This window comes from Protomyctophum bolini (assembly GCF_963924005.1).
Source record: "Protomyctophum bolini genome assembly, chromosome: 4".
NCBI classification, from domain to species: domain Eukaryota; kingdom Metazoa; phylum Chordata; class Actinopteri; order Myctophiformes; family Myctophidae; genus Protomyctophum; species Protomyctophum bolini.
This window is the reverse complement of record NC_137865.1, coordinates 37,351,122-37,364,783: the sequence shown is the minus strand read 5'-3', so window position 1 is coordinate 37,364,783 and position 13,662 is coordinate 37,351,122. Positions and strand designations below refer to the sequence as shown.

The 13,662-nt window shown below is 42.8% G+C and overlaps 1 protein-coding gene across 4 annotated transcripts in view; it reads left to right on the top strand.

Annotated features, from left to right (window-relative positions):
• Positions 1-13,662, top strand: part of ndrg4 (NDRG family member 4) — a gene marked incomplete at its 5' end in the record, with an annotated part of 64,173 nt that overhangs the window by 26,929 nt on the left and 23,582 nt on the right. For 2 of the 4 annotated variants that reach the window (XM_080761021.1, XM_080761020.1), the window contains 2 exons: positions 2,266-2,448; positions 7,552-7,590. In XM_080761021.1, coding sequence (XP_080617147.1) covers positions 2,266-2,448; positions 7,552-7,590 — 222 coding nt within the window. The remainder of the gene's footprint in view (positions 1-2,265; positions 2,449-7,551; positions 7,591-13,662) is intronic. The other 2 variants (XM_080761023.1, XM_080761022.1) reach the window with 1 other exon arrangement.

Here is a 13,662-nt window from a genome sequence, read left to right as displayed (position 1 = left end):
AATCACTAACCAATGCTGAAGGTGTCTTAACAGCATGTCTTCCACAGCATGCGTCTGGGTAACATTTACTCATTCAAGTCTAGTGTCTGTCTGTGTGTTGCAGGTTCCAGTTTAATGCTAACCCTGTTTCCCATTTAAAAAAGAAGCCAGATGGAATTATTACCAATCAGGCTTATTTCAATTAGTAGTAGCATATACTTTAATTAGGGAATATCACCCTGTAAGACTTTCATGAAACCACTGCCTCCTGGCTTTCTTTATCTGCTCAGTGGACAGCAGTAAATGGTAATTAATATTCATCAAACTCTGAGTCTGATACGAGCGAGGACGCCAGGAATGCATACATCACACCACAGCATCTGTCATGCTTTAATTGGTGGTTTAAATAAAAAAAATAACATAAGAATGAGCAAGAAGTGATTACAGTAGTATGTCAAGATATCGCGGATGTGTCTTGGACATACTGTAAATGAGGACACATTGCTGGTAGTGGTGGAAGGTGTGCATTCTTTGCATGCCCAAAATGCCAGCTTCCCCCGTCTCCTGAAATCATTCGACCATGTCATATTTCTATTTTCTAATCCACACTTCCACACTAAAGCACACTTTTGTTTGCTTCTCTTCCAATCCATACTAATGTGCCAAGATTCAAGTGTACCCGAGCACACCGTATCTTGCTCGACAGGGCTCTGCTGCCCCCACCCTCTGGAATGCACTCCCCAAATGCATCAGAGATGTGACGTCCCCTCCCTCCCTACTTTCAAAACCGCCCTGAAAACCCACCTGTTCAGATTCACAGAATAGCCTTCCCGTTCCCGAGTCGACTTTGTTTTTAAAGGTAGGGTGTAAGTGATTTTCTTTGGTTAAAATAAGTGTTAAAAAGCTCTATATCGTGATAGTACTCGTTGCTGTAAAGTGCTTGGTTAGTAGCAGGAGTCTCCATGTCTCTCCAGCTTTTTATTAAACAGAAAATACATTTTCAGGTCGGGGGACCAATTGTTTCCAATCAGGATAGAGAACTCAGTCAGGAGGATACTACAGATTAAAAGAGGAATTGTAAGTGATGAGTCGACACAATGAAATGAGCAGACAAATTTGGAACTGAAACACTATAAAAACTTGCAACTGAAACACTATAAAATGTAAGCTGAGGCTACTTTCTCCTGATTGGCTGAATATTTGTCACCTACCTGAAAATGTATTTTCTGTTTATTAAAGAACTGAAGAGACAGGGATACCCATGTTCCTGAACAAACACTATAGCAATGATTACTGTACAGAATATAGTGATTTAACCTTTTAACAAGAAACCTTTTGTTTTAAGCAAAACATATCTCTTACCGTCTTACCCTACCTTTAACTCGTCACTTTTAGTGTTTTATTGCTTTTCATTTTCTTCTCTTACTTTTTACCTTTTCTAATAAAGTTGTTATTTTGTTTTACTCTCTTCCCTGGCCCCCACACATGTAAAGCCTCTGTGAGTACTTTGCTACGCTAGCTCACAGCGTGCTGTGTTGCAACACGTTGAGAGCTTGTAGATTGTCATGTATTTAAATCATAGCAATTTTGTGTAGAGAGAAGAAGAGTGCATCAAGTACAGCGGCAACTCATGTCCAGTTTACTAAGTATAGACGGTTTAAAGTGTTAATCTGCATGGATCATTAGGACTCACTGCTCGCATTGTATAAAGTCTACTGATCAGTCCAGTTATGTCTGCATGACTCCATTCCACAGACTTATAATTGCTTTATATATAGCCCGTATCTGGACGCAAACGTCCACTTTTAAATGCTGCTCCTCCCTCCTTCCTTTGGGTCTTTCAATCACGTTATTTTTCTTGCAGTCTCAACTCTACCATGAGTGTGTGACCTTTGAATGTCAGAAGCTCAAGACACGGCGGCATATAGTGACTTCTACATTTTGCCCTGGGGCTGAGGAGACTGTTAACTCTGAACAATTTGTCCTACGTATATCTACTGTATCTCTTCACCACACCCCAACAAGCTTATTGAACATCACCCTCATTCCAGGCCTCTGTATTTCTCCTTCACCCATGGCTTTCGTCAGACCTTTCAAATAAAAGTGCTAGGCTACTCATAAAAGGAAATGATGAGGTCCGGTCTAGCCAGGCCTGGATTCCAGTGGGCCAATGAATGGTTGTGTCCTTGTAACACACCCAATATAACACACCTTGTTGGCCAATAACATGGCTGTGTCCTTCCTTACCCAATATTAACACACCTTGTTTGTTGTTTCACGATACAGCAGGATAGAGGAGGAGCCGAGGCGGCGCCGGGGGGCGTGGCGAACGCCCTCCCCTGCACCGGCCGCCGAGCCGCGCCCCTCACCAACCCCCCATCCCCCCACAGCCGCCCCGCTCGCGGCTGGCATGGCATGGCACGGCAATGGCTCCGCCGAACCCGCAGTCGGACCAGCGGGGTCCTCCCGGTAACTACCAGAACCAACCAGGACAGAGGATGCAACGGGATACACTCAGCACAGCAGCACAGAGCAGGGAGCACCACGCAACACAGATATCACGTGAACATAGTAATAATAGGCTAGGCTACAAAATAATACAAATCACACTCGTGTGAAGTGAGGGACGCCTGGTGTCTGTTTAAAGTGCTAACAAACATTAAAAAGGTCATAGACTTTGGCTGCATATGAGGACATTTTCCGAAAGCCAGATGTTAGAGGGATAGCACCCTTCAATATGAACTAATAATAATAATAATATGGGTAATAATAATAATTAATAATAAACTTTATTTGTCTAGCACCTTTCATACAAGACAAAATATATACAAATAGCAATACGCTCTTAAAAACAGCAGGGGAGGTCGTCCTTTTAAGGTGCAGTGGTAGTGTGTTCCACAACTTGGGGCCATAGACCGGTGTTCTTATGTTAAGCTTTGGGTAATTTTAAGAAGAGCAGATAAAGACCTGAGTGTTCTTGTTGGAACATAAAACTTTATGGAATCCTTAATATACGAAGGTGCAAAGTTATTAAGTGCTTTATAAACAAATAAAAGTGCTTTGAAATCTATTCTAAACGATACTGGTAATCAATGTAGTGTTGACAGGACAGGACTAATGTGATCTCTTCTTCTGGTATTTGTTAAAATTCTAGCTGCCGCATTCTAATAATCAACATTTGTGATTATTGTATATCGAGCTAATCAATACAGAGCAAAGTGCTTTATCAAAACGGATACAATAATTCAAATGTAAACGTAAAACAAAATAGTCCTACTCATTAGAAAGGCAAATGCAGTGCAGTCCAAAGTGCTTCTTCACTGTATTTCAGTCACTCATCTCCTCCCGAAGCCTAATTTAATTTACCACCCAAAAAATTGTAGATGCGTACTCTGTATTGATCATGTTAAATGCTGTTTCATAGGCTGTCTCTATTTATATTAACATAAATATGGGAGCTACTGGTCTCTTTGCTTGTTAAAGTGTAAATGTCACCCTCCCAACACAAAGCTATACAGTACACAGAAGGCCTCCTCAATGAGCTGATAGAAGCCACAGTCATATATACACAGTACACTATCTGGGATGAGGGTTATACAAGTGAGAAGAGTGCCGCCTGCTGGTCCGACCGCCCTCCTGCAACCTTCTTGTATATTCACCAACTTTACGCCAGAACAAACCAGCCATATTGCATGAAATCCACATAGTCCGGGAATATTATCTGAAACATGTCCAATCTGAGAATACATTTCTTACTGTACCAATACATTTCTTCACCAATGTGTTTGTAAAGGTGTTATGTAACACATCTCACAAAGACTGACATTCTGTTTCAAACTGGGGTTTTTTCATGATTCTGAATCTATTCAAGCATTTGTTTATGCACGAAAAACACTCCTATTGTTAACTTTCAGCAGCTGTCACAGATTCTCCTAGGGAAACTGAATTTCAATCCTTTTGTGAGATGTTACTACTACAGTACTACTAGACCATTGGTGCAGAAATGTATTGGTACATAATTTATTTTCAGATTTTGTTTTAATATCCCCTGACTAACGAGCATGAAGTTGCCCTAGAAGTGATGGATCTGTTTGAAAATGTTGAAGTTGGGATTGTTTGAGCTGCTTGAAATTCAACTGTGAAACAATTTGTTCCACAGTTGAATTTCAAGCAGCTTCACCAATGGTAGCATTTTCTAAATGTTAACCAATCTGACGTGATCAGAAAGGTTAGTTCATTGCTATTCAGGGAAGCTTCATGTCCTGTTTGTGAGTGCATGACATTCTGTACTGATGCCTCTCTAGTTCTGAAACAAGGGTGTGAACCCACCCTAGTTTCTGTTCTGTAGAATGCAGTGGTGGAAAGCAACATACATACATTTACTTAAGTACTGTGCTTAAGTACACATTTGAGGTATTGTACTTTACTTGAGTATTTCCAATTTTCAATTTACTATTTTACTTCTACTCTGCTACATTTTGGATCCAAATATTGTACCTTTACTCCAATAGAATTATTTAAGACGGCCATTTGAAAATAACAGATCTACAAGTTCACAATGTGTCGCGACTCACGATGTGATGTATTGTGAGCTTGTAAATCTGCTATTTTCAAAATATTTTTTAATGCATTAGAAAACTTGAAATAGGACATTCTGCATAATGCGTATTTTATACTTTTGGTACTCAAGTACATTTTGATGGCAATACTTTTATACTTCTAGTAAGTACATTTAGAATTCTCGACTTTTACTTAGTATTTATACATTGCAGCTACGATACGAAATATGAGTACTTTTTCCACCACTGGAGGTTGATTGCTTCTCAGGGCAGTTTGTGAGTGCATGTCATTCTGTACTGACCTCTTTCTCTAGGTGTGACCTACCCTTGTTTCTGTTCACTGCATGTCATTCTGTACTGACCTCTCTCTCTAGGTCTGACCCACCCTTGTTTCTGTTCACTGCATGTCATTCTGTACTGACCTCTCTCTCTAGGTGTGACCTACCCTTGTTTCTGTTCACTGCATGTCATTCTGTACTGACCTCTCTCTCTCTAGGTCTGACCCACCCTTGTTTCTGTTCACTGCATGTCATTCTGTACTGACCTCTCTCTAGGTCTGACCCACCCTTGTTCCTGTTCACTGCATGCCATTCTGTACTGACCTCTCTCTCTCTAGGTCTGACCCAGCCTTGTTTCTGTTCACTGCATGTCATTCTGTACTGACCTCTCTCTCTAGGTGTGACCTACCCTTGTTTCTGTTCACTGCATGTCATTCTGTACTGACCTCTCTCTCTAGGTGTGACCTACCCTTGTTTCTGTTCACTGCATGTCATTCTGTACTGACCTCTCTCTCTCTAGGTCTGACCCACCCTTGTTTCTGTTCACTGCATGTCATTCTGTACTGACCTCTCTCTCTAGGTGTGACCTACCCTTGTTTCTGTTCACTGCATGTCATTCTGTACTGACCTCTCTCTCTCTAGGTCTGACCCACCCTTGTTTCTGTTCACTGCATGTCATTCTGTACTGACCTCTCTCTAGGTCTGACCCACCCTTGTTCCTGTTCACTGCATGCCATTCTGTACTGACCTCTCTCTCTCTAGGTCTGACACAGCCTTGTTTCTGTTCACTTCATGTCATTCTGTACTGACCCCTCTCTCTCTAGGTGTGACCCACCCTTGTTTCTGTTCACTGCATGTCATTCTGTACTGACCTCTCTCTCTAGGTATGACCTACCCTTGTTCCGTTTCACTGCATGTCATTCTGCACTGACCTCTCTCTCTCTAGGTCTGACCCAGCCTTGTTTCTGTTCACTTCATGTCATTCTGTACTGAACCCTCTCTCTCTAGGTGTGACCCACCCTTGTTTCTGTTCACTGCATGTCATTCTGTACTGACCTCTCTCTCTCTAGGTCTGACCCAGCCTTGTTTCTGTTCACTTCATGTCATTCTGTACTGACCTCTCTCTCTAGGTCTGACCCAGCCTTGTTTCTGTTCACTTCATGTCATTCTGTACTGACCCCTCTCTTTCTAGGTGTGACCTACCCTTGTTTCTGTTCACTTACCCCTCTTTCACTCTCTGTGACGACGATAATTATAATCATATCTATCTTCCCATTTTTGTATTGTCCTCTTCCTCACCAACCCTTTCTTTTATAACTTATTTTCTCTCCAGACATGTCTGCTTCGGATTGTTCCCCTTTGCAACCAACATCTATAAAGAACTAACCTTTTGCATGTGTAATATATGAATGTGAGATATAATCCACCCTGATTAATCCTGGTTGTGATCCGGTTCTTTTGTGATGTCTTCTTTGGACGGAGGGATGAAAGCAGGAGTCATTTCACTCACGTGGAGGTTTGAAATAACACAGGTTGTACTGTCCCTGCAGTGTTGATTTTGACAGCAAATTTAGATTTTAGTTGTTGTCATATTTTCGTCAATGCTAAAACCCTTATCCCTGAACTACTTTGCCTTTTTAAAAAAAAATATATATATAGTTAAATTGGCCAATCTACATCAACACATTGTGAGCTTGTAGATTGGCTTTTAACTATTCAAAAATGTTTTTCAAAATAGTTAAAAAGGCAAAGTAGTTTAGGGATAAGTTTTAAGTTTCTATCATATTTTAGTCACCTGAAATATTTTTGTGTTGTAGTGTTGTCAGGCCTCAGTTCCCCAAAATCATCTCACAGAACTGTGAGATGATTCTTTAAAGAAAAGAAAAGACAAAATGTATAAACAAACAAAAACAAAACAGCGCTCATCTGCTAAAAAAAAACTTGAGTGAGGTGCTGGAGTCACAAATTGATAATGAAGAAAAAATATAGGGAAGCTCTGCACACTCAAAAAAGTTTATTTGCAAGATTTTGGTCTATAGGCCTTCAGGGTCAGTAGAGACCGAAAGATTGCAAATAAATTGATTGTGCACAGTTTTGAGAGTGCGGAGCTTCCCTTTATTTTTCGGAAGAAAACAAAAATCTGATTTCAATCATTTGTTAACTAAGTGGGTTATCATCACATTACTATTATGTTAACAAGCTAAAGATGTAACCGTTGTCTCTTCAAGCATTTGATGTGTTCAACAGCTACCACATACAGGTCCGATGTCACATTTAAAAATAACACTGATTTACGGTCCCTCACTTATTACAATTAATCCCAATGCAATCTCACAAAAGGATTTTATAATTTTTTTGCAGTGAGATTATCGCTTTTCGAGTGTTTTCATGGAAAACACTCGATGGCCCATTGTGAGGATGATTCTGTGAAACAGTAAACTGGATCTGATGTGGTCTTTATTCTTTACATCATTAAATGCTGCTCTTTGTGTGTGCTCACAGCTTTAATCACTCTGCCCCCTGGTGGTGAGGCGGAAACTCCATTGTAATGTCTAGGGAATGTATTATATGTGCTAGAGTGGATTCAAACTTGTGTGGTTCCTTTTCCTCTCCATCTCATTCACTTTATCTCGGTTTTCTCTTTGTGTTATTCTCCTCTGTCTCCTATCGGATGCTGCTCTCTCTCTCTGTCTCTCTCTCTCGCTCTCTCTCTCTCTCTCTTTCTCTCTCTGTAGGAGAACCCTGACCAACTAATGCCACCAGGTGATTGGAAGGTAAGGGCTGATGTCTACAGTCACATTTGGTAGGGGTGGGCAAAAACAATCCATTCACTACAATATTGTGATCGATTTTTATTTTATGCCATAAAGACAATAACTGACTGTTATCTGGCTGCATTGAAGTTTATCATAATTAAAGTTTTCATGGTTTATATAATTTATAGTTTTTGGTTAAAACGTGTCGTTGAAGTATAATAAAAAGCTAATAATTGGGGATGCACGCGCAGATCATACATGCGGGAACAACGGTTGGACATGCGGTCGAACATGCGCTGCTCCGTGCTTGCGGTTAGGGTTAGGTTAGGGTTTGAGGAAAGTTGTCAGTCTAATGACAGTCGAACCAATAGTATGTCGGAACTTAAGCCCGTACCCAGTAATTCGGGGGGCTCGTAATATTGAATCGCAACAATCGTTGAATCGCAGAATCGCAATATAATTAAGAATGTAAATCGGCACCCTAGGTATCGATATCATATCGAATCAGGAGGTAAGTGAATCGTCCCACCCCTAATATAGATAGCATAACAACATTAACTTGCATAATTTAATTGATCGAATTGCTTGTGAAGGTTTTCACACCTGGCCTGCATGCGTTGACAGTCTATTTCAGTAACATCCTCGCACTAATGCTAGAGTCAGGCGCTATAGGTGCATTGTCTCACAAAAACACCTCTACTCTGCACTTGTCTTCGTCTGACACTTTTGCTCCCAACATAGCTCTCGATCTGCCTCCTCCTTCCATATCCCTGATGCCAGCTGGCTTACTGTGTGTAATGAGGTTCTATCGCATTAATACATGTATGCAGTGTACAGTAGGCATGTAACGATATATCGTATATTGATATATAGCAGCCAGGTATACAGTATGTGTGAAGACAGTGCATATATTATACATAACCACTTTTAACCTGGCACAGCCTCAGTCTTTCGGGCATGTTATAGGCCATAATTGAAAAAAATCACACCAGTGTGAATAGAGCGGTGCAACTATACTCGTTTTGTGGTAGTTACTGTACTGTAGTACTCTGTACTGTACCGTATAATGTTCTGTAGGCTAATCTGTACTGTACTCCTGTACTGTACTGTGATATTGTAATAGTGCTCAACAGCGTCACTTGAAGGTAGGTCACCCAGTGGTATTGCAGCTGTTCCTACTAGCGGAGGCGCTACAGGCAGAATTTTGATGGAATCGTGCACTTTACGATAACTATGAAATTTGGCACACAGTTAGAGCATTCCATAAGCAACATTTTTGGCTATAGGGCCATCGCAGATTTGTCCCGTGGTGACCATGGTAGTCATTTTCCAAAAATGGCCACCACCTGCTGTTATTTTATAACTAGACCAACTAATAGGATCTTGATTCTGGTGACTAATCATACATTTCCAAGGATGAGGACTACAGTGTACTATTTAGATTTGTACTGTGACCATGGCAGCCATTTTTCAAAATGGTCGCAGGACATTTCAGGAGGTGGGCTTTCTGACCTTCGACTCGTCCCTTTCAGGCACAGTGTTTGTCTTCACTGGCCACTGCAGGGAACTGTGGGGGTGAAACGTTGGTCTCTTGACACACCGATTAGGTTCAGGGTTATTTGGTGAAGACTTGCCTCTCATGACATCGTTGCTGCGGCAGTTGATCTCCTTACTGCGAGCGGTAGCACACTCTGGGTCTCTGGGGCATTGTATCTTGGTGGCCTCCTGCCAGTGTTTCTCCACACTTCTTGAGCTCTGTGTTCTCTGGGGCTCTGTTATAGTCAATATACATTGTCTTGACTGGAGGTTGCTTTCCAGGGCTCTGGCTGGGCCCTGAAGGGTCCAGCCCAGTCTTGTGCAGATGGCCCACCTGGAGGCCCCAACCTCACCTGCTCGGTTTGGGATGATTAGGCCCCAATCAGGATGATTCAAACTGTTGTAGCTGCATTCTGGCCAAGTGTCTGTATTTTACACCCCAGCATGCTGGGGACACAGAACAACACTGATGCCCCCTTCAGTGTATGCACATCCTGTCTGATAGTTCTGATCTTCAGATCTTCAGGTGTTCGGTTGAGGCAGAGGCTTTCCACTGCAGAAGAAGCATTGTGCGTTCTGACCCATCATCGAGAAGGGCAAGTGTCGAGGGAACGGTCACTGTGGCGTAATATAACTCTACCTATACTTTGAGTATGATTCTTTTCCGATCAACTGGCTTGTCAAGGTAGAGCACCTCGGCAGTGGTGTCCAGCAGACAGGTCTCATCTCTCCGAATCCATTCTGTGATCTGTTCTGTCATGAGTTTCTAGTACACTGACTGAGGAAGTGTTCGTATGTTTTTCACAGAATGGACAGTAGGCATTAGCTTTCCCTGTCTCTTAGGGTGGGGCTGCAGCCTCGCACTCTGCTCCGTCTTCGGCACCATGCAGAACTGTGGCATATCCGCCCATTTTCTGAGGTAACCAATGTTTTGGCTCATTAGTAGGGAGCTGCACACGGCCTATATGGTTGTTAGGGACACGTAGGGACACACATGGCCAGTCATTGGAGCGGTGTGCACCGCAAAAAGAAAGATGAAAATAGCACAAATGGCACATCTACAGGCTCACAACATGTCACATTGCGAGGTACTGTGAGCTTGTAAGAGAATCAGCTATCGCTGTTTTTAAATGGGGCTTGAGTTGTTAACTAACAAGCACGTGGGTGTGACTGCAAAATGGAGGTGCTAAGAGAGATGTTGAGATAGAAAGATGAAGACAGGAAGAGAGCAGTTTTTGATTGATTGATTGAAATCTTTATTAACAGTTTGCAGAATTACAGTACATTTCAAGCACAAACTCAATACAAAGACTGCTAACTGAGTGGACGACCCAATTAAGCCTTACACTTGTTTACAACAGGGTCCACATTGTTCAATTCATCAAAACATTTAGAGACAAACAAATAGACACTTCTATGTAGTTAAAGAACAGAACAGGAATTCATCACAGTCTGTTTAAACATGACAAGCAGCAGCGGTTGTGTGGTTAATCTCCTCCATGTAGGAACAAGCCACATAACCAGAGAGAGAGGAAAGCAGATATGGGAATGTTAAGTTGAGTCAGCATGCTAAAGCTATATCTGTGAACAGGAAATAGGGATAGAAGGGAGACAGAAAAGAGGGATAGAGAGAGAGAAAGGAGAGATGATGTGGAGGGCAGGACAAAGACTACACTACTGAAAAACTAGATAGCAGAGTGGAGAGAGCGCCTCTGTGTGTGTGTGTGTGTGTGTGTGTGTGTGTGTGTGTGTGTGTGTGTGCGCACATACATACATACGTAATTACGTATACATACTGTACATACATGTGTGTCTGCCCATGTGTGAGCATGCGTCTATGTGTGCAAGTATGTCATTGTAGTCAGCAGAACAGCCACTCTGATGCCATTACATTCCTCGGCAGACTCGCGTACACTTCTGGCACTTGACAGTGTCCATGGCATGAAAATTCATTTTGCAGAACCATAGACAGACGGCATGTTGTGTTATCAATCAAAATGGAAAAGCTTAAAAACAATGAAAGAACCGTGCTCCTCCTGACATAGAAACAGAATGAAAAGAAAACAAAGAAAGATAGCTTAAAGGTCCGCTGACATGCCCCGAAATTAATATGGGTGGTACAGCACATCACGTGGTCTGACTGAAAACAGTTTGAAACAGTTTGAAACGGGGCTACGGCGCTAGCAACAAGTGGCTATAGGTCAGGCTAGCGTTTTTGACGGTACATTTAGCGTCATATTGGCTATAAATGTAATTGAAAAAAATTATTTTTTCGCCAGAAATGCTTAGTTTGAATGCAATTGAGGTTGGCGTGGGGTTTTTTAGGGGAACTGCAGCACAAGCGCAAATTTTGGACTGGAGTCCCATGTTCCCCCGGTCGCCAACACCCCTGTCTGCCCGCTCTGAGACCTCTCAGCCCCGCAGCGCGACAGTCGCGACTACGGACGGTCTGCTGTTGTCTGGCCGCTGTGAGAGCAGCGCGACTACTGTTCTTTTCCCCTCTCAGCCGCAGGCTGACATGTACACCCTCGCTCTCACTCTGTAATACCGTAGTTAGTTACCACAACATTGTTCAAGTGAACTATAGTGTGTTTATGTTTGTATTCATTGTAATAATAAATATCGCTATGCCGAGGCATAGTCTTGCGGACGAGATCATGAGCCTCTACGGGGGACTGGGCATGTGTGTGTACACACACACACACACACACACACACACAAGCAATGGCACGGAATCTCTTCCCCGCTGTCATGCACTATAGCCACGGCTAAAAGTTGTGTGTGTGTGTGTGTGTGTGTGTGTGTGTCTGTGTGTGTGTGTGTGTGTGTGTGCGTACACACATGCCCAGTTCAATGCGGGGACCTGACCAGAGACTATACGTCCGTCCGTCCGTCCGTCCGTCCGTGTGTGTGCAGCCTGCATCTGAGACGGGCTAGACTATGTTGTCATGCGGAGCGACGCGGCGATAAATAAAATAATCATAGCGATATTGATTATTACAATGAACAAGCATAAACACACAGTTCACCTGAACAATGTTGCGAAAAAATAATTTTTTTAATGAGACTTTCACCCAGTATTCAAGCTAAATGTGACACCAAAATAGTAGCATAAGTTGCTATGCTACCACGGCCACCAAGCCCGGCGAGCCCGCATAGAAGTCGTTGGGGAAAGCTTTCGCCACTCTGACGTCAGAATCATGATAGCATTGTTTGATAGCAGTTATTAGCTCCCGAGGGGCGTGTCAGTCTTCCTTTAAGTGGGCGTGAAAGCCAAAGTAATAGAACATAGACCAGCTCAGCTGTTAACAACATCAAATGTTTTAAGGTGTTGGGCCACCACAAGCCACCGGAACACTTTCAATCTGGAAGTCCAGTCTTTTTTTAAACCAGAGAGAGTCAATGGAACACCATTCTTACAAAAGAATATCCCCTCATTTGTTATTTTGATGATTGTAGTGGCGGAGAGCGCTGTCTTTGGCCCAAAATGTCCCCCATAGGTATTCAATTGGGTTGAAGTGTGGTGAGTGAGAAGGTCCATTAGCATAATGATTTGAGGGCGGCTGTACGTGGCTCAGGAGGTAGAGCATGTCATCCAATGTTCGAATCCATGCTTCTTCTGTCCACATGTCGAAGTGTCCTTGTATTGGGCAAGACACTGAACCCTACATTTCCTCCAATGGTGTGAGCTCGCCACCATTGGTGTGTGAATGTGGGAAGTGAGGACGCTGGCCGCTGGCGTCAACTGATCGCCGCTTCACCTCCCAATGTATGAATGAATGAACCATTGTAAAACGCTTTGAGCACTTTAAGACGATCCAGACGACCTTTGCTGCGTGTCACTCCCCCGTCTCTCTCTCTCTCCCCCATATCCTGTCAGTCTACTATAGTATACTGGCTTAGTAAAAAGGAACATCTCAGGTCTCAGGTGCAGTATAGTGACTAACTGGGCATAAATTATGTTTTTAAATGACATGTTTTTGCAAATTCAACATAAACAGCCATATGGCGGAACCAGGACGGAACATGGCAGAAAGAGCCTGCTGGTTGGTCAGTCAGGGACCATTCAGAAGGCTGACAATGGGTTCCCTCTTGTCATCTTGATCCAAAGTCAAGGTCAACTGCGCCGGAGCTGCCATTCCTATACATGCCACGGAGCATGATTCTCCACTCATTTAGTCAGAGTTTTCCTTTAATTTGTAACTGATCTATGTATACTGTAGTGCAGTGTACACATAGTATGTGTCCAAGATAATACATCCAAGTCAACCTGGGTACCCATTCGGTTAAAAAACAAGAAGGAATGGTGCCCGCTGGCCAAGTGGTCCAAGTGCATGCCACATATATAGGCTTTGGCCTGGCGGCGTGTCGCGTGTTCGAGTCCCGTTCATGACGACCTTTGCTGCGTGTCTCTTCCCGTCTCTCTCCCTCTTTTCTGTCACTTGAAATGATCAATAAAGGCAGAAAAGCCAAAAATATTGTATTTGTCTTGAGAAATTGGGTGCAATGTAGAAGTAGAGTGAAGAGAGAGCGAGACGAGATATACGCAGCGAA